The 20,916-nt window shown below is 41.8% G+C and overlaps 1 protein-coding gene across 1 annotated transcript in view; it reads left to right on the plus strand.

Annotated features, from left to right (window-relative positions):
• The window catches only part of CHD6 (chromodomain helicase DNA binding protein 6), a 196,989-nt gene that overhangs the window by 71,048 nt on the left and 105,025 nt on the right, over positions 1 to 20,916 (plus strand). The window contains exon 4 of the mRNA XM_054979661.1: positions 104 to 156. Within this exon, the coding sequence (XP_054835636.1) occupies positions 124 to 156 (33 nt within the window). The 5' untranslated portion in view covers positions 104 to 123. The remainder of the gene's footprint in view (positions 1 to 103; positions 157 to 20,916) is intronic.

The following is a 20,916-nucleotide window of genomic DNA, read 5'->3' on the forward strand; positions in this document are numbered from 1 at the left end:
TTGAACCTGATATCCCAGATTCTAGTCTAAACACTCTAACCACTACATTACACCATTTCCCCTATGCAGGCCTTGTGAGAGCCCTTTCTTTTGTGTTTTGCAGAAATATACATCCCAAAATTGATGATAATGAAAATACAGAAGAAAGAAAAACAGGTTGGTAATCTTTTTCTTTTCCCAGTAGATCAGTGAGTAAAACATTGTGTACGTGGTTCAGCAGTCCAGTTCTAATGTCTCTGCTTGGATCTGACGATTGGGCTCTATTTTGCCATCTGGTGAATTAGACTTTCTTAATAATGTTGATTTTTGTGTGAAGGAGAATTCCCAAAGTTCTTAGTATAAATACTACCCTTAGCTGTAATCCCATCATAGCTTCCCAGAGTACTACTTGAATCATCCTAGAGGAAGCACTAAATAAACAATTATTGAAGCGCAAATGCCAGATCTTAGAGAGCGACTTCAAGCCAATGACATTCGATCAGTGAGGGAAAAATATTTGGGCTGCCAGGGTTAATGAGTTAATTAGTGAGGATAAATTATAATGATTGGGGCTGAAAATAAAGGCAGGATGGGAAGAACTCCTCTCCCCTCTGTGTAGGATCCGTTGTTGCTTTTGATATGCTGGTGCAGTTCACCACATGAGTATACCTGCAAGATTGGTGGATCAGTGGCCATTGTATTTCCTGTGTGCAGGGGACAACCTGACTGTGGCCCATGCAAGAAAGGGGAGGTTTTAATATATGGATGCTTCACTTCATGAGTGAAATACGTTAGGTGGCATGGAAGAGACCAATCGGCTCCATGTTGAGTTGTGGTCTGACAGTTCTTAATGGGAATTTTTTAAAACCGAGCTTCTTAGAAAAGGAATAAATCTGCCCTTCTATGCTTATGCTGAAACGGTCTTAATGCAACATTAGCCAGCTCTCCCTAGGGTTTGGCTTTAACAACCATGGAACTAAGGGAAGAAAATTTAGTTCGGACTTCATCATCTGGTGATCCTGGATTGGATCCAAACTAAATTTTCTAATGGAAGGCAGTGCCATCAGCAGAACAAAATTTTCATGCCTTTCCTTTCCACTGCAGCTCATTGATTGCCCCAAAATGCTGTTCTTGAAGAACAGGGGACGCCAGAAGTGGCATGAGAGGCAAATTGATGTGTGTGTATGTCTGTGTGTGGCTGTGGCAGATCCAACTCCTTGCTTCTAAAGGGTTTTTCTCAGTATGTTAAGCAGAACGTGCTTAACAATTTGCTAGTTATCCCTTTTCTTTTTGGCTCTGAAGGTAAGGGCTGTTTTCTGGCCACCTTTCCATTCCCCTTGCCTATTTTATTTTGCATGCTAATTTTGAAATTTCATATGCGTTTGCAGGTTTAGAAGGTGTGTTAGTTAGGAGGAAATGTAGGGTAGTGGAGGTTTGATAAAAATCTTTAGGGTCAGATCATATCTCAGTCACACATCTGTAAACCCAGAAAATTGAGTAGACAGATCAGATGGAAGATATTTTTCTTAGGAAGAAAATATAAGAATTACAGCATTCCCTTTGTTCACGTGTGTTAGGTCAGCCTAAATCTTCTGTCCCTGACTTTGGGCTCTGGGTTGCAAGAGAGTCTGCATGTAGGCTTAACTTGCTGTTTAGATTGTGATCTTCTCAAATAAATAATAAAATTTAGTTTTGTCCTAAGTCCAGTGTCTTGTGCAAACTCAGGCTGTACTACAATATGATGGTCAGGAACCAAAAGGTTGAGCAACCATGAAGTGAGAGATGCTGCCCCTTCTCAGAGTTCTTTTCATAGCACGAAGAATTTGGAAGGCTGCTTTCCATTTCTGTTGGATAGTGGAGAGAGAGGGAAACAAACCCTGCTTCTTTCCCCATCCCCTTATGTATTTGGCTTGCCCAGAGGACTCTTAAGATGCCAAGAGGACTCTGGAAGGATCTCATTTTTGGCCTCTTCAAAGGTAATTGGAAGCAGCGCAAAGTCTTAACTCTGAATGCTTCTGATACTGACTGTGGTCAGAGATAAGGGAACTTCCCCAAGTTAGAAATTAGGGTAGGGGCGAAATCTGTCCCTGGCCTCTTGCTGAGCTTTAAAGAGGTCTTGGAAGCAGACAGACATCTTAATGCTTCCAAGAGCTCCAAAAGTTCAGTGGATATAGGACTGTGTGTGCCAGAGGAAATGAGACAAAGGGCAGGTCCAGTGGTTTCTATGAATAATGCCTGAGGTCAGCTAAAATCTGAGGAGACCTGCATTTGTATGCCACTTATTTTGCATAATTCTGTACCCAGAATTCTGAGAATTTTGAATTGTGTTGTGCATAGCCTGGCAGAATGTGGGAGTAGAAAACTGGGGCCGTGATAAGGAGCCGTCATTGTTCATTGGCTAGAAGACATGCTTTGCACGTATGGGTCCTGGATTTAGTTCCTGATATCTCCCCTTATCAGGAAAGCTGCTTGTAGACAGGCCAAGCAGGTGTTGCAGCCCCCCTTGTGAATCCTCTGACTGCTGGTTCACCCTTGCACTTCTACATTGCTGAGAACCAAGGGTCAGACATTTAAAACTTTACATTCCAAACCTGCTGGAAACAATATAACCCCCCTCCCCCAAATTTGGAATTTCTTCTGGTTACTATCGCTAAAATAATTATTTATCTATGATTCCGGCTGTCTTGAAGACCAGAAATCTGTGTTTGCCTGTGCATGATGAGTCAAGGGCTTTTCGACCTCTCCCTTCCATATCTCTCTTGCTGTCTGCTTCAGTACTGGCTGAGGTCTGGTTAGCAGAACGGAGCAGCTGGTGAAACATGAGTAGGATTTCTCTCAGCAATCAGTTCACTCCCAAAGATCAAGGTTGTAACCGAACTTTAATAACTAAACATATATCCTAGAAAGTACAGATACTTGGCAATGATCAGTTTTTAGTTAGAACACTAGAAATGCAAAAAAGCATTTTGCTAATTAATCCTATGCTTACAAAAAGTCTCTGCATCTCCCTTCTTTGGAATGGGTCCAAGACGAAGCATCTTTCCTGGATATGAGAGTCTAGTCTTCACTGTTGACACTTATCACAACTCCAGTCTTGACTCTGAACTCCAATCCAGTTGAACAGTTTTATAGCTTTTCCTGCAGCCTAGGAGTTCCCTTTCTAAAGCAGTCATGATTTAGGGTGCCCATTAAAAGTCTGACTCTTGACCAGTCACTTCAAAAGAGTTAATGTGCCAAGCAGGAACCAGTAATGATCCATCATGTTTCCCTTTGACAACTTAGCTAAACGGTGGGATGAGTCTAGGATTCAGTTTCTTTTCCCAGCTCAGTTGATCATCATATACTTGTCTCTCTCTCTTCCTACGATGTAATTTAGGATTTAATTGTCCCATCCTCACAGATTTTATTCTAAGAGCACATTTGTCATTTCATGACAGCAGGTAGTGGACCTTTGGTCTTATAGAGCATAGAGCAACTTCTTACATAATACTGCAGCCCCACATGAGACCACTAGAACCCTCGACAGCAGGTAGGCCTGGTTGTTGCATGCGGGTCTTGGCTACTCGAAAAAAATCTCCCACTCTCTCAGTTTATACAATATTTTTAACGGTGTGCAAAGTGCTTCTAATAAATAGTGCATCCAATAAGTAGTACAAAATACATACAATCAATAATAAATACAATAACGTGAGCAACAATCCAATGACAAAAGTTCATGAATTGCATAATAGCATGAGGTAAATCATCAATACAATCCATGTCAGTTTCAAAGGTCGTTTCTGACTGTTTATAATGTTTATAATGGCAAGTTCTTACTTCCTGCACTTCCATGTTATTGTATTTATTATTGATTGTATGTATTTTGGTCTTGCATTTTGTACACTGTTAAAAATATTGTATAAACTGAGAGTAGCTTAGCAGTATATCTCCTCCAGGGGGATCTTGTTCAAACCCTATTTTTTGCTTTTCTGAGAAATTAATTTTACCTTGGAAATACCTTGGTGTGTTCCTCCTTATGTGCTTTGGAGCCGAACTCCAAAGTTTATGCTTTACGATGAAACTGGTTTTTATTTTCCCTGTAATACATGAGAAATGAAATGCTTTTGGAGACCTGGCTAGATTTGCATTAACATCTTCTCCTTCCCCTTATTAACTGGTTGCAGTGAGATGCTTTGATGTAGGTGCCACTGATGGGCTGTGAAATATGCTGCCTTCTCTGTGGATCTGAAGGTGTGTACACTGAACGGGAAAAGGACAAGTTATCCGAATTTTTGCAGGGAGGGAAAAACTGGTTTTGTTTCACAACTGCAACAGCCAAAATAGTTGTCTAAGCCTGAGTATTTCCAAAAATGAAGCTGAATTTAACATTCTAGAATTGGTGTGGAAAATACTTAAAACGAATTTTGAGGGTTTATGCTACAAGATGTAATATTAGACAGAGGAATCATTGTCTCCTACTCTACTTTCAGAATGTTAGTATCTCTTGAAAGTCTTAGGGTTTTTTTCCATACAAGGAGCAACGAGCATTCTTGTTCTACTGGTTTTTTTCTCTCATTTGTTGACTTTTGGGGGGTGGGTGAATAAAAAGAGGAGAGGGCATTCAAAACAGCAAAACTGGTTATGCCTCAGGGACCTAATGCTTCGAACTTACTCAGTAGCCATAGAAGAAATAAAGAGTCTTGCTCCCTATATTTGGAGCCATTGCAGAAGCCTGCATGGGTTTTTAGAAGCTGGCAGACAATCACAGGATTAGAAGGGGAAAAGTTTATTAGATTTTAAGTGTTTGCAGTTGTTTTCTTAGGGTCGTTCTTCAGAATAAATGAACAGATGCTGGTAGCTACTCAGTTGTGTGTGAGCTCTATGTTCTTACTAGTTGTTCACCTATAAATCCAGAAAGCATGGGGGTTAAACTGAAGGAAGGGAAGTAATTCAGATTTTCTTGTTGTCTATCTCTGCTGTTAAACATTTATGTAGCATCATCAGGGTGCTCAGCATTATACAATAATGAGCTTGGCTCTAGCTGAGCATGGAAAGAAGGATGCCTGTGTTCATTTCTGCATGATGCATTTGAATCTGAGAGATGATACTCCAGCTTTGGCAGATCAAAGGGCGTTGTATGGAAGTGAGCTCAGTCTGTAGCCGGAGCAAAGCCAGATTTCAGCCAGGGAACTCAGGCTGCCATCCTTGGCACATTTCACTGAAATCAATAGAATGTACCTCTGAGTAAATGTGGTGGGGATTGGGCTATAAAAGAAAAATGCCCTTCCAAATGGCAATGTTTTGCAGAAGATAAGAAAAAATGGAGCTGAGAACTTAGCTTACCTTTCTCATCTCTTTGTTTTTGTTACACAGCCACACCTCTTACAAGCAGGGCTATATGCACTTTGCAGTTCTATGCCCTCGTGTATAAAATGATACTGGGTGCAGTAGTCAACATCCTGAGAATCACAGTTTTAAAAAATCAAGTATCTAGTACTTCTTTTGTGTGAACATAGTCTACTCTGCATAGCTCTTTTCTCCTCCCATTCTGCAGAAGCAGAATAAGTTGCTTAAAAGAAACGTGTATACGCATGTTTCCATAGTTTAAACAGATCACAGAATTAAGCTTTGCTTAGTGCAGAATTTTCCTTATCTGCTGTCACTCACACTTCAACATAGTTGGTCAGTCATTTCTAGTATTGATGGTGGGTAGGCCTACGCTATAATTAATGGAGCACTGCTACATTTATGTTTTGAAGGGTGTGGCTAAGCTGCTGTGCACACATAAGGGATAGAAAGGATTGTGCTGTTAGTATGCAAAGCTTGCAAATGTACAAGAGAAGACGAGTTCATTCTTTGCATCCCCGTTGTTGAAACAGAGTGTTTGGCTGATAGGTGAAGAATGGAGCTCTTTCAAACTAGTAGCCTGTCATTTTTAGGCGTGTAGTATTATAGTGTTGGACTAGGAACTGAGAGACCTGGTTTGAACCTGCCATGAAATCTGAGTGACCTTTTGCCAGTCACACACTATCAGCGCAAGATACCTCGTAGGGTTGTTGTAAGGTTAAAACTGAGGAGAGGTGAATTATGCTGTTAGCTGCTTTGGGTTCCCACTGGGGAGAACAGCAGGAGATAAATATTTTAATAAACAGATTCTATTTATTCTGATCCTTGCATCCTAGTGAAAAGTATGCCAGTAAGGTGTACCCAGTGAAATGTAGAAGGAAGACCTGTGAATGTAAGATTCTGTCGGACAAAAGCTGAAGGGCCACTTAATGCCTTTCTTCCTATCTTCTGTTAAGACTTGTGTTTGGAATAATGAGAAATGGGAAGCCTTGTTGACGGCTGGAAGGTGTCATCTTATTGAAGGCTACTGTTCTGTGCATTTAAGAATTGGCATGTGGTTACAATTGTACTTAACATTTTTATAGCACCGCAACCATAGGAATCACAGCAATGTGCGTATTCTACACAAATACAACTACAGTTCAGCAAGTACTACTTTCATCATTGGAAAATGGGCAAATGGAAGCCTGAGGATTTCCATGTGTAGAGGAATTGATAGTGCTGTTATATGGGTGAACAGGCATTGAGACAGCTTTCAGTCTTGATCTGGAGCGTACATCTGCTAATTTCAAGCATATGTCTTGTATTTACTAGAAAGGGCTGAGTAAGAGTGCAGTCTGCTTCCAACTTCTAGGGCAGGGGTTTGCAGCCTATGGCTCTAGAGCCAAATGTGGCTCAGTATTGAACCAAATGTAGCTTTTAAAAATGAAAACTAAACCTTTAAGTTAAAGTATACTAGAGGGGTAGGTGAGATGCAAGAGTAACCAATATGTAAAGGGAATGGTAGCAATATATTTCTTGTGGACTAAAGGGCTTCTTAGAGATACATTACAGACAGTTGCCAGTAATCCAAGTGTGAACTCCTTGCTTTAAATGCTGTCAAGTTGCAACCCACTTAATGGCGACTCCTCACGGGATTTTCAAGACAAGAGAGGCAGTTTGCTGTGTCCTTCTTTAAGTGTGAACTATACACAGATTTATGGTGGAGCACTGAAACAGTTGACAGAATGGTCCTGTGTATATTTATTACTTACTGTGAGACCTCATAAGTTCCTCTTCCTAACAGAGGATTTATAACAACCAGTATTTGGAGGTCCAGAAACTTTATGGATTATTGTTGTTGTTATTAAAGAAAAATAGAGAGTGGACAGTATTACAGTAACAATAAGAATAATAAACTAAGCACAAATTAACGTAGTTAAGAATAATAAACAACAAAAGAGTGATAAATAATGCATGGAATAATATAAACAAAATAAAGATCAGTTACATGAAGATAAAGAAGCCATAATGCCTGACTGCAGACTATTTCTTCTCTCCATTTCATTACTTGCATATACTCAGCATTTTATATTCAGCAATCTAAAATTTTAACTTTACAATTGATCCACTTCAACGATAGCCATTCTTAGTTTTTCTTAATTTTCTGCTACCTATTCAAAAAAGCAGGTCTTTCTATTTTTTCAGAAATTCTAAGATTGGTGTGTTATACAAAAAAGAAGTTAATCTTGCCATAGACGCATATTCATACTATAATACTACTAGGTAAACTTTATGGATTATTGATCAACATGATGATCATAATGCTAAATTATATATTTTCAGTTATGCAAATGGATTTCAAACACTCGCTCTTTGTTGATCACATCCTCTGAATTTTGACATAGTTTGGCTCTTCAGTTATAAAAGGTTGCTGACCCCTGTTCTGAAGTTTACTCTGATGCCTCAGGGATGACCCTAACATGGTATTTGGAGATGGCATTTTGGATTGAGAAGTAACCCTTCTGAAAACCTGCATTCAGGTGGTGCAGCCCTTGCTACTTGTTCTGGGCTCTGTTATCTCTGATCTAGTACATAAAACAAGGATTGAGGGCAGTTTGCAGTATCTGATAAACTTGATGTGCTTATTACTGAGTGGTGAGTATGTCTGCTTGCCTGTAGTTGTAAAGAGCAGTATGATCCTGGCCTTGTTTTTTTTCTGGCTGGCAATGGATGAAAAAGAAATTCAAAGACAAACCAGTCAGATGTTTTCATAATGGCAAGATGTTTATATGGGGTTAAGTTTCACTTTCTTTTTTTAAAGTCATTGGATGAGCACTTCTGTACTATCAAACTGAAAAAAATGGTTGCAGAATGGTATGTTTGGTGGGAAGTTGCATGATTACTACTCATTACATTTCCTGACACACGTTCTGCAGCTAACAGTTGTGCAAGAAATTTCCAAGCAATAATGCATGGAAGAACTATTGCATTTCCCCATCTGTAAAACATTACGCACCTATTGTATGAAAAACCCAGGGAAATGTATAGCAGGCAGAGTTCCATGAAATTGTATATGATACCTGTAATATAACTCTGAAAATTGCTGGGATTATCAGGGTGGAGCATAGCCAACTTGATATAACCCAATTGGCGGTAGGCCAGAGACAGGCATCTGGGTCAGTTGCATTTCATTTCTTATGGCTGTCTTAACTGTATGGCTGTTGCTACAAGAGCTGATCACAGCAGATCTGTGATGTGACCTGGGACAGGGAAGGAGTTACAGGAGAAAGAGGCTGGGAAATTATGGAATCTCTAAGAAGATTTGACTTGCTGGCCATAGATCATAAACAGAATGAATGGTCCTTGGGGCTGACCTGACCACAAAGAATATAAACTCTTTCTTTCTTTACTTACATTATTCAGGCAATCTCTTTGAACCCAGCTTCTTCCCACTCTCACCTCTGGCCCTTTATTGGGATGGGCTTCTTGCTTTATTTTTTAAGGAATGCTTATGGTCCAGATGTTTTCCCCCCTTCTCTTTACTGACATCTTCCACTTTTCACTTCCATGTTCTCTTCTTTTTGTTTTATGTTTAAATTCAAAATATAAGTAAGTTATTGGGCAGAGCCATGTCTTTTTCAGTTCAGTTCAGAATACCTTTATTGGCATAACAACATGAACATGCACAGTCAGCAAGAAGACAAAACCACCATTGCCTGAATATTTAAACCAATCTTCTCCTCTTGGATATACAACAGAGGAATGTAGCCACGGACTCAATGGCCTCATGGTTTTGGGTGAATAATAGGAGAAAAGTCTTACTAAGATCAGATTGTCCTTCATGATTTTGTAGAAGAGGATCTAAATACATGGCATGGATGTCATAATAAAATAAACAGTACAGAAGAACGTGTTCAGTAATTTCTACCTCCCTCAGACCACAGGCACAAAGCCTAGTGGAGTATGGGATTTTCTTAAACCTCTGTCATGAGTCAGCCCCAGCCCCGGCTGGCCACCTTACCTATTGCTTCAGAGTCCTCCTCAGAAGATGAGCAGGAAGGGCCAGAAGGGTCTTCTCTAGAGCCAGAAGCCCCTGCAGAAGCTATTGGAGAGGAAGAGCAGTCAGAAACCACTGCTGCTGCTCCAGGAGGAATTCAGCAAGAACAGCCTGGAGCTTCTGCAGAGACTGTCAGGGATGAGGAACAGCCAGAAACCTCCACAGAGGCTGTAAGAGACAAAGACTCCCACAGGGCAAAAGCGAAACCTGAGCACCTGGGGCCAGCTGAAAGGAGGAAGCATAGAGATAAGTCAGCTCTGTTGGATAGGCGAAGGAGCACCCGTTTACAGGCGCAACACCGAACTGAATTGTTAGAGAGAGAGGCAACAGCTGTTCCTCATTAGGACAGCATAAAAGGAAGACGCCGAGGAAACCAAGCGTGGAAGCAACTCAGCTCGCCACTCCCTGCTACCAGAGCTCTACGCCTGGACGCTCTTGCCCTGCCTTGTGCCCTGCCCTGCTGTTGGATTGGATTTTGACCCCGGCCTGCTTTCTGACTACTCTTCTGCCTGCTCCTCTCTCTGACTGACATATTGGCTCTGACACCTGACCTGACTCCTGGACTACTGACTTCCTGCCTGTTGTGTTCTGCCCTGCAGTACCAGTGGGCCTCCTGCCTGCTGAGCCCAGCCCTGTGCGCGACAACCTCCCATACAATACCGCAGAAGGAAGAACGTTAAACCGAGCTAACATGAATGCTCTCTGGGATTCGGTTTCATTTTCTCCGCCATGTCGGACGCTCCTCTTCGCTGGCTCGAGAGGAAGCGGCCGAGCACCCTGTCCGGGCGGCTGATCTGCGAAGATTAGCCCCCAAAACTCCCAGTGAGGGAGGCTGGGTCTGGGACGCTGCGGGAAGAGCCCCCTGGAATCAATGCGGGGGGTTAATTGCCCGTTTGTCCCTACGGAGGCCGGCGGACGTGCGCGGCGCCTCGAGTGCTGCCGGGCCATGAGAAACGGCAAAGAGCAGAACTAGGCGAGAGCCTACAAGTAAGCAAATTCCTTCTGTTATTACAAGCGTACGTGAAGGAGAGGTGAGATCTGAAGCTAAGAAGGCTCACTCTTCCCCTTTGCTGAGTCTCAAAATTTGGTTGGCGGCCCCCCCCCCAAATGGCAACAAAAAAACAAAGTCCTGCCCTTGGCAAGTCAGTTTCGGCTGCCTTAAAGGGAGAATCGCTGGAGGAAATTGTACGGAGGGCGGTTGGTGAAGCTATAAAACCCTTTGTTGACAAGCTGAATGAAACAGATCAAAGGGTGGGCTTAATTGAGAGCGAAGTGAAAACCATCAAGGAAGCAGCGGGGGGGGCAGAGAAGTCTGCTCGGGAAAGTGCGTCACTCGTGAAGGCTACGAATAAAGAGCTTAAACTGGTGGAGAATCAGTTGATCGGGCTACAAGTGGAACGAACACAGACAATTTTGCGCCTCCAGAATGTGAAAGAGGAGGAAAACGAGGACTTACGGGGTCTTGTCTCGGAACTATTGGCGACACCCGCGAGGGCAACTAAAGAAGAAGTTAAAAGCGCCATTTTGGAAGCCCGTCGGGCTACTTCAAAGTATGCAATGAAGCGTCAGTTGCCGCGCGAGATCATCATCGATTTTTCATCTAAGAGGATCCGGGACACTATCCTATACAATTCATACAATGCGGATTTGGACTTCTTGGGCAACAAAATTAAGATATTGAAAGACGTCCCATTTCTAGTCCGGAAAAGACGTTTTAAGTATAAAAAGTTCGCAGCTCTTCTGAGAGAATGTGGAATAAAGTACAAATGGTTATTTCCGGAAGGAATCTGGTTCACCCATAAAGATCAAGCCTTTAAGATATTATCAGAAGATCAACTAAGGGATTTTGAGGACAGGAACCCAGAATTCCAGTGCACCAAGCAAGACGAAAAGCAGAAGTCTGAGGGGGAGGGGGAGGAAACGAGCACTGCGGCTGCAGTTGCGCAGAGAGAACTCCGTCCGGGACCCAGGAGGGGAAGAAAAATTTAACTTGAAATTAAATTGTAATTTGCATTTAGTAAGGTCAACCACTCCATCAATATAATATAAAGCTTTAACTTTTGAATAACGGCAGTATGAAGGGAAAACAGAAATGTAGTGTTTAGTGTTTAGTGTTTGTAGGGTACCTTCCCCTTTTTTCCACCCCTCCCTCCCTCTCTCTTTTTTCTCTCCTCTTTCCTATCCCTTGTGTTATTGTAGTCTTTTGTAGTTACTGTTCTGTAGGGTATGTATGTATGTAGTAGTTGTATGTTAGATATTGAAAATAAAAAATTATATTTAAAAAAAAAATGAATGCTCTCTGAAGGTAAGGGGAAGTCAGGCATGAAAAGAACCATTGGGAAAGGTTCTCCATCTCAAAGGGGAGCATCTGCCGAAGGCAAGGCTTCTCAGTTCTTGTGTCTCAATATCTATGAGTCTTTGTTTGATAGAAGCAAATGCAGACCACTCCATAAGGTAAACTAGTTCATCCAGACTAAGCCCGGTTAGAGCGATTTCCCCCCCTATATCAACTAGCCAAGTAGATGACTGATAATCAGTTAGCATGTGTGCAAGAGCCATGTCTTGATTTAATCTTTGCTTTGTGTCTCGTGTTTCAGATATTATTATACACATGTGTGTACTTTGCATAAGGGAGCACTTTAAACATGTACTTTTTCTGGTACAGTCTATGTTCTAAACAAGAGGTTTGTCCAAACAGGTGAAACTCATGGGTTGGATCTAGCGTTGCCCTTCTGTTGAGGTAAGTGTTGCCCTTCTGTTGGGCTAAGAGAGGTTCATTGTATCCCACATAACTTTCCATTGGCACTCAGCAGTCACACTATAACAGCTGTTACTATCTTGGCCACTGTAATTGAAACTTCCCGTTTGATCCAATGATTTGTGGTGCTAAGATTGCAGATCTTTCCCATGTTCCCATCTGAACCAGGAAAGTTGATTCTTGAAGTTCCAGTATCAATATGTACTGGCTGCTTCTTATGTCTAGGATTATCGAACCTCAAGATGGGGCTTGGAGTTCTCCTAGAATTACAACTGATCTCCAGACAACAGAGATCAGCGCCCCTGAAGGAAGTGGCAGCTTCAGAGGGAGGACTCTGTGGCGTCACATTCCTGCTGAGCTCCTTTCCCTCCCCAAACTCCACCTTCCCTAGGCACCTCTGCCAGATCTCCAGGATTTCCCCAAGCTGAAGTCAGCAGCCTTGCCTCTGTCACTGTGCTGAGGAGACAGAGGGAAAGAAGTAACCTCCCCCGCCCCCCGTCTTCTGTTCACTTGTGGAAGAGAATGGAAGTATGATTTGGTTCTCTTCTCCCTCCATAGTGCACCACTATACCTGAGGCCACCTGTGCATGCATCCTGGTACTGCAGTCCCCAGGAATCAACTTTCCTGGTGTCATACCATCTGCTGAGGGGAAGTGAAGGTAGGAAACACAATCCTGGTGCCCAAAGTAACAGCATCACTTAGAATTTTCTGCTTAAGAAGTAGTCTATAGATTTGTCAGTGTAACGCCTACTTAGTATTACTAAACTTTTGCTGATGGTTGTTTGGATCCAACCTAGGGTTGCCAACTCTGGATTGGAGAAATTCCTGGAGATTTGGGGTCTGAGCCTGCAAAAAGCAGAGTTTGGAGAGGGGAAGGACCTCAGCAGGGCATAGTGCTATAAAGCCCACCCTTTAAAGCAGCCATTTTCTCCAAGAGAACTAATCTTTGTAGTGTGGAGATGATTTGTAATTCCAGGAGCTCTCCAGTCCCCACCTGGAGGCTGGCAAATCTAATCCAACCTGATGTCTTTTCTTTTTGCTACAGACTTTTCTGCTGCCGTTGCTTTTCAGACTGAGCAACTATTTGATTCTTTGCAAATGCTCAGTGAAAAAAGAAAGATAAGCTCTGGCTGTTTGTGTGTGCGTCTCCTTCATATGCACTTCTGTCCACAGAAATTAACTTCTGTGTTGGAAAAAGCATGCAATTTATAATGTGAATTGCAGACTGGGTGCCTTTTGCTTCCATGGTATAAATAGCTGAGGCACACTATGTGTACTGGATTAGTCTCTGTGTTGGAAGAAGAAACATCCCATTGTTTATTGTAGGGTTTCATGGCAATAGACAAGAGCTGCATACATGTTTGTAAGGTCTTTCAGGGGTAACCATTTGCATGTCGAGCTGTGGAGTCCATTGGGGTGGTGTTGGGTTAATTAAATTTTAGTGGCCTTCTGAAGTGTATTCTGATGCACTGTAAATCTGCAAATACACATGCAAACAGCAAAAAAGTAGGTCATAATTTTGAGACTTAATACTAACCTTGACAGCTTTTCTTTTAACTGCATCTCTCTTACTGTATTTGCAATGGCTTCTGGTGGGCAGCAGGAATACATTTTCCTCCTCCATCCAGCTGTGGATATACTTGAATTCCCATCATTCTCTGTGATGCCCAGTGTCTGAACAAGAACAAATTTCATGAAGCTGAACAAACTCCAGTTCTTGGGTCTCTGATTTAATAGGCCCAAATAGCTTGGGCTAGGCATTATTGAAGGAAGAGAAGGCTTATTCCTTCTAGAGAGCGAGAGAGTGAATGAGCAACTGGCCTGAGGTCCCTCAGAGAACTTCCATGGCTAAGTGGGGTTTGAACCTGGGTTTCCCAGCTTCTAATCCAGCACTCTAACCACGACACTACAGTAGTCTCACCAAGGCTGGTCCAGCAATATGTCTGCTTTCAGATGTGTTTGTGTTCAACAGCATCTGCATGCAGATTTTTGTTGATGTGTTCTCTGAGATGCAGAGTGGTTTGAAATGTTATCTTTCATGAGACTATTAACTTTTTTAATTGTAAAGTCAAAAGAGAAACACTGATAAATAATTCTTACCATTTTTAGACTGATTCATTTATGAAAATTAAAACTTGCTTGTGGTACACACACCTATTCTTGTAGCTAGTGCCTGATTTAAAGATGCTGCTGGCAAGGGAAAAGCACATACCTGTGGGACTTGGCACTCTCATGGCACCTTGTTTAAAGTGGTCAGCTATTTGTGCAAAGGAGCTAGGTGTTCTTAGCGCACCAGAGGTGAGTACCCTAGATGGATGTTACACCTAGAAGGGTGTTACATTGGTGTGCTAATGAAGCTTGTGTAGCTGCTTTGCATGGGTAGCAGCTCAGTTTAGATGAATACTGAAGGAGTGGAAAGTGGCGTGGGTGAGTTCCTTTGCATCACCAGCATCATGCTTAAATCAGGTCTAAGGTGGTATATTTGGAGCAGGTGCCAAATCCCCCCCCCCCCCAAAGAAGAAGGAAAAACGAAGGAGTGCGTTCGTGAGAGGGATGGTCTGTGCTGTGCTAGAATTTCAAATGCCACAACATAAGGAAGATGTATGTTTGAAGAGAACTTTAGATGTTAATGTAATTAGAAGCTGAAGTTGGTGCTGGGAAGTATAATCTTAAACAGTAATAAATTAAATAGTAATTCTGTCCCGACATCTTTGCTTTTTCTTTCCAGCAGGGGGCTTGAGGTATGCAGGTTATGAGGCTACTCTATGCAGAGCATCAGACTAGCAAAGAGTCATTATAGTGACTGTGTCACATATGTTAGGATTATGTGGGGTGTTCTTCTATTTTGATTTTTGGGTATAAGTTAAAGGACATAATATGGAAGTAATTCCCACAAAAATTATTCGACTTGTTCTTTTTTTTTAATGCACTGACAATATAGACTCTGTATAAGATTCAAAATGTGGAGTAATATAAGTATGCAAAAAATAAATACAGTTATGCTGGCATTTTTTGTATTTTAAAAAGATTTCTTGGCGTGGTATCTATATGTAGATGAATGAGGTGAGAAGGTAGTGGAAGAATGAACGGCACTATTTTAGGAGGAAAGTGATGAATTCCAGTTCTGAATGCTTCTGTACTTTAAAAAAATATCTCCTGTAAATGGAAATCTAGCTCATCAAGGGGGAAAGATTCTGTCCCAGCTTTTTTACTGCTCAGCTATTTTTTCAGTTTGCAAGTTCTTAGTTATCACCCACCTAAGACTGAAGTGGTAAGGCCTGTTGTATGGCCCATTCTACCACCTCAGTGCATTATTAGCTTATTCTTCTGCATGTTAGACTAAACTTGTAAAAGAGGGAAAAGGGGTAGGGGAAAGGAAAATGTGAATGGAGGTTATCCTAGTACAGATAAGGTAAGTATATGGTTGAAGACAGTACATAAAAGGACAAGCTTTAAAGATCTCAAGGGAGTAAATAATCAGCTTGTTTTGACAGTGACACTTGATACTGAGAAAGTTAGGAAAGGAAGCCAACATTCAAAGGGAATAGATCCAGAGGAGTTAGCCGTGTTAGTCTGTAGTAGCAAAATCAAAAAGAGTCCAGTAGCACCTTTAAGACTAACCAATTTTATTGTAGCATAAGCTTTCGAGAATCAAGTTCTCTTCGTCAGATGCATGATCCCAACTGGTCAAATACAGCAGAGGAGGGGAGATAGGGGAGAGAAGGAGACATATATCAGAAGGGGACAGGATGCAATTAGTGGGGAGGCAACCAAAACATTCCTTTGCTAGTAAATGTAAACATCTCCTTTTGGTGTGGAGTCAGTTTGCCGTGTTAGTTTGCTGCAGTAAAAGCCTCCAATTCCTATGTAGTATAAGCCTTCGATAACCACAGCTCTCCCTGCCAGATGCATCTGACAAAGAGAACTGTGGTCCCCGAAAGCCCACACCAGGCGTCACTGGGCTCCCCCAGACCACGCCTCTGTAAAGGAAATCTGTTACCTGTGATAATGTGATAACCATTCATAGTCTCTATTCAGTCCCAGCTTGACAGAGTCAAATTTGTATATGAATTCCAATTCAGCAGCCTCCCGTTGGATTTTGTTTTTGAAAGGTTTCTGTTGAACCACAGCGACCTTTAAGTCTTTGGTGGAATGTCCTGGTAGATTGATGTCCTGGTAGATTCTTCAAAGGGAAGAATCCCATTGCAGAGCCTTGGACATCTCAAGATTTTCTCCATAAGTATGACTTCGCTGGCAAGCCGGGGTGGTGGTGGTGGTGGTATCCAAGCCATTCAAAATGATTTAACAAGAATAACATACGATTCAGAAGGAATTTTATAGCTGTTGTGTATTGTGCATAGTGGAAAATTATTAGCCAATAGCATTGAGTCCAGGGACAGGGCCCTCAGTGGTGTAGAAAAGAATCTCTTTGCTTGCCTTTTTCTAGCTCATATCCAAATGCAATGTGGGCATTTGTTTAAGCCATGTTAGAGTTAAAATATCAGTAATGTGAAAGAGTGTACTCTTTTGTGTACATTTACGTGTTCATGTTTTAAAGTACCTCTAAAGGATTTGTCAGTTTAAGGGATTCATCAGCATGTTGATTACGCGCTGTTTCCCAAAATTCTGAATAGGGAAATTTGTGTCCAAATTACACAGTTTTTTAGTACAATTTTAATTTATATTGTCGAAGGCTTTCACGGACGGAGAATGATGGTTGTTGTGGATTTTCCGGGCTGTATAGCCGTGGTCTTGGCATTGTTCCTGACATTTTGCCAGCAGCTGTGGCTGGCATCTTCAGAGGTGTAGCACCAAAAGACTTTGAAGATGCCAGCCACGGCTGCTGGCAAAACGTCAGGAACTACAATGCCAAGACCACGGCTATACAGCCCGGAAAATCCACAACAACCAATTTTAATTTAATTTTGCTGTAAATTTGAAATGAAGTCAACCTTTGACATTTTCATAAGGCTGTATTTAAAATATTTATATTGCACCTTTCGGTTCAGAGAACTTCCAAGGTAGATTTTTAAAAAATAAATAGCTGTCTTGTAAGTTCTGTGATTACAAATGCCCAGAAATTGGCATAAGACAATCCTATGTTCTACTATTCAGTCCTTCACTATAAAATCATACATAAAGTCAGCCAATACTCCAGTAGCCTAAAAAAACTAAAAAAATCAATAAAATCAGAGGACAGCAACAGCAACAAATGCATAGTCTTATGGTTACTCCTATGTGCAACAAAGAACTTCATCAAAATGTTTAAAAATTCTTGTGTGCTGGTTTAGAATATTGATTCAAAGAAGATTGCAGATCTTAGTCTTCTTCCTTTCACAGTTAATTTGAACTACTCTGAAATTGTACATCTAAGACTATTAGCCGTAGCTCATGCACCTCACACAACAAGGTCTTTCCAATGTAATTTTGCAGGTGTAGCAAATCACGATCAGTATGGTGTCTGGAGCAAGATTCAAATAAATACAAAATCAGCAGTGGACCTCAGGCCATGCAATGGGCCTGAGCAAAGGATGCTGGAAGCTGAGTGCCCAAATTCCAGGTGTACATGGACAGCATATCCTTTGTTTAGGGCTTTATTGGCATTTCTACATTTAGGAAGAGTTTCCTGTTCAAATGGGCTGATGGAGCTTGCTTCTCGAGCCTCTGGAATTTGAGGATGACCTGATTCAGTGACATGATCTCTCCTAACTGCTCCTTCCACACCAAACACAGCGCCATGATTTATTTGGGAGATGGGATCAAGTCCATCAGTTTCTTTGGAAATGGTTTTGGTTATTTTTATAAGTCTGAGGACGGCCAGATGCAGTGGTGTGTGCTCTGTTTCCTTATGTTTTTACTATGTGGCTGAGGATAGCTGTGCTAATCCATGCCAGGAGCCAAGAGGGACATATCTTTCTTCTTCCTGAAATTGGCAGGTGTGTCTCGCTGTACTGAAACACTCTCTGAGCTTTTTCCATGTAATGTTTTCTTCCATGGAAGTACTTTTGGAATGATGCCCATGGAAGAATATAACGCTTGGAAAATGTTGCACTGAATTTGAAAATACACATGGACTTTCCAGAAAAGATTTGTTTTATACATGAGTTGGCAGGAATCTAGCATCTTTCTCCAACATCTTTCCAATTCAGTTCATATGGTTGTTTAGTTCAGTGCATCATTTTTCACTTCTGTTTACGGGAATAATTCCAGAACCGCTTCTGGTTGCCCTTCTCTATATTAAGACTTCTTCTTTGCAATTCTTACTGTAAAAGCCAATTGTATGAAGCTATACTATTGCACCTACAATTGAAGAAACCCATTCAGAACCTGTTCTCTTTCACAGTCAAGTGGGTTTGGCTTATACATATATATTGTGAATACTGTGGCCTGATATTACCCGGGATTCAGCAGGAATCGAGTCCAGTCGAACCGTAAGAGACCAACAAGATTTTCAGGGTATAAGCTTTCAAGATAAAGCTCTCTTCTTCAGATAGAAGTGGAAACAGAGATCCCTGAGCCTTTATATCCCACTCAGGAGGTGGGAGGGTGTTGCAAGGAAGGGAGTCAGGATGCAAAGGTACAGTGGCACAGTCCTTGGGATTCAATGGTTTTGAAAACTGGGGGAAAGACTCCATGCCAGTTCTTCTTGTTCTTCCAAGCACATGCTGTTTCTTTGGTAAGGAAGGAACCAGGCAAGTTACAGGCTCCCTTTTGACCCATCTCTCTGTGACATTTGTATTCAAGCATGGCTTTTGATTGTATGTCATTGCCCTGTTTATACAACATTATGAGTCACTCAAGCAATGCAGAGAGAGTCTACACTGTTCCACCCCCCGCCCCTTGCTTTCTAACCATACCCCATTTAGCACTTTGTCCAACTCTCCTCTTTCTGGAGAAATTTCCCTCTAGCCTGAGAATGGTTCTGCCTGTACCTGGTTTTGGAGACTATTTATTTTGCAGAGTTGATGTGGCTTTGTTTAGGTTAGCAGCCCACCTGTCGGTCTATTTTACTGTGTGCTATCTCCTGCCTCTTCTTCCCTGTATCTTCTTCCCTTTAAATTTTGGGTTCTGGCAAAAATTAAGAAAGGAATGAATGTATCGGATATCGATGAGCTGTAGGTGCAGGAGGGGCTCGATTTCATAGGCCCTGGTGGAAGGAGAAGATACTGAGATAGCAAGTTGGTTTGGAAAGTTCAAATGAGGATTTTTGATCAAAGGATGGTTTATAAATATTAAAATTAAATACATATGAATAGTGCAAACAAGTAGTTTTACCATCTGTCCTGAGTTTTGCTGCTATCTGTTCTATGAATTTTACCTTTGTAAAAGAAGAACTGTCTGTAGCCTGCTACAGGCTTATCTCTGTCCTGGGACTGGAGGAGGGGGAAGAAGTGGAAAGTGGCAGGAGAAGGCTAGTGGCTGCCTTCAGAAAACAAGTCTTTACTGAAAGAGGATTTTCCTATTAGAAGGACCAGGCTCCTTCCTGGGTGAGGTGAGAATTTCAGCAGGTATTAGAGAGCCAGAAAAACTGGAGAAAGTAATCAGATGGGCTGTAGGAAATAGGTAAACTGGAAGGTTAGAAGCAAGAGAAATTACACCAACTAGATGAGCCAGCTTTGAGGCCAATAGCAGCTTAAAGACCAATAAGAGTTTCCAGAGTATAAGCTTTCAGGAGTGATGGTCCCTTCGTAGGACCTACAGCAACTAGGTCCAACATTTACACACTCGAGCATGAGCTAGAAGTTGATCTAAAACTATTTTAAAAATACCCCTGATTGAGATATCATTTTCAATATGCTAATAACTTTACAAGGTTGATGTATGGGTTACTCAAATACCTCTACCAAACAGGGATCCCTTTTTTTGAAAAAAAATGCAGTCATCACACACAACTGTGAAGATAGTAGTGTTTAAACAGTAAATGCATAGAAGCAGGGTTTTTTTCTGGGAAAAGAGGTGGCGGAACTCTCATGAGGGAAATGGGGAAGAAACACGGGATTCTTTGAATATCATTTTCAAGCACTATTGCCATTTTAGGATTAGTATTTTCAAGAGGTGCCGGAACTCCATTCCCCCGCGTTCCCCCTGAAAAAAAGCCCTGCATAGAAGTATAAGAAGCTGGCCAAAGGTTTAAATGGTGTTTTCCTGCCCTTATAAAGTTAAATTTTGTCTGTGTTTCATTAGCATCCATGTTCTTGAAGAAATCTGTAATTGGAGCAGAGAACACTGGAACTTCTAAGATACTTGAGACTTTCTAAGATGTCTTGTTGCACAGTGTATTCCCATTAGGGACTTCCATTTATACGAGACCAACATCTTTCAGTGAGATTAAAAGTAGACATGGGCATGAATCGAAATACGACTCAAATTTTGTGCCGAATTGGGCCGTTTCGTGCTTCACAAAAATGTGATTTGTGGGGCCGTTTTTTTCACAAAATCCACAACTTTTTTGGTCAATTTGTAAGCTTCATAACGCCTGACAGGCTGGCTCCAATCTATTGATTCCCTCGGCAACGGAAGCCAGGAAAGTCTGCAGACCTTTCGTTGCCCTGAAAACCCCAATCTTAGCCCTCAAAACCCTGATAGGCAGCTCTCCCTGCCAACTGGAGATCTCCCAGTTTGCCCTATACAGCAAGGGGCAGGGGATTAGGCAACCGAGGAGATGGGCCTTCTGTAGCCATGGGAACCAGGAGCCATCTCTTCCCTCCAAACCCTGATGGCCAGGTCTGTCTGCCAACCACCAGAGAGCTCCTGTTCTGCTCTGTGTGAGCATTTCTTATTTAAGACACCGCTCTCTCTGTCTCATGGTTCAGT

This window comes from Eublepharis macularius, chromosome 5 (assembly GCF_028583425.1).
Source record: "Eublepharis macularius isolate TG4126 chromosome 5, MPM_Emac_v1.0, whole genome shotgun sequence".
In the NCBI taxonomy this organism is placed as follows: Eukaryota; Metazoa; Chordata; class Lepidosauria; order Squamata; family Eublepharidae; genus Eublepharis; species Eublepharis macularius.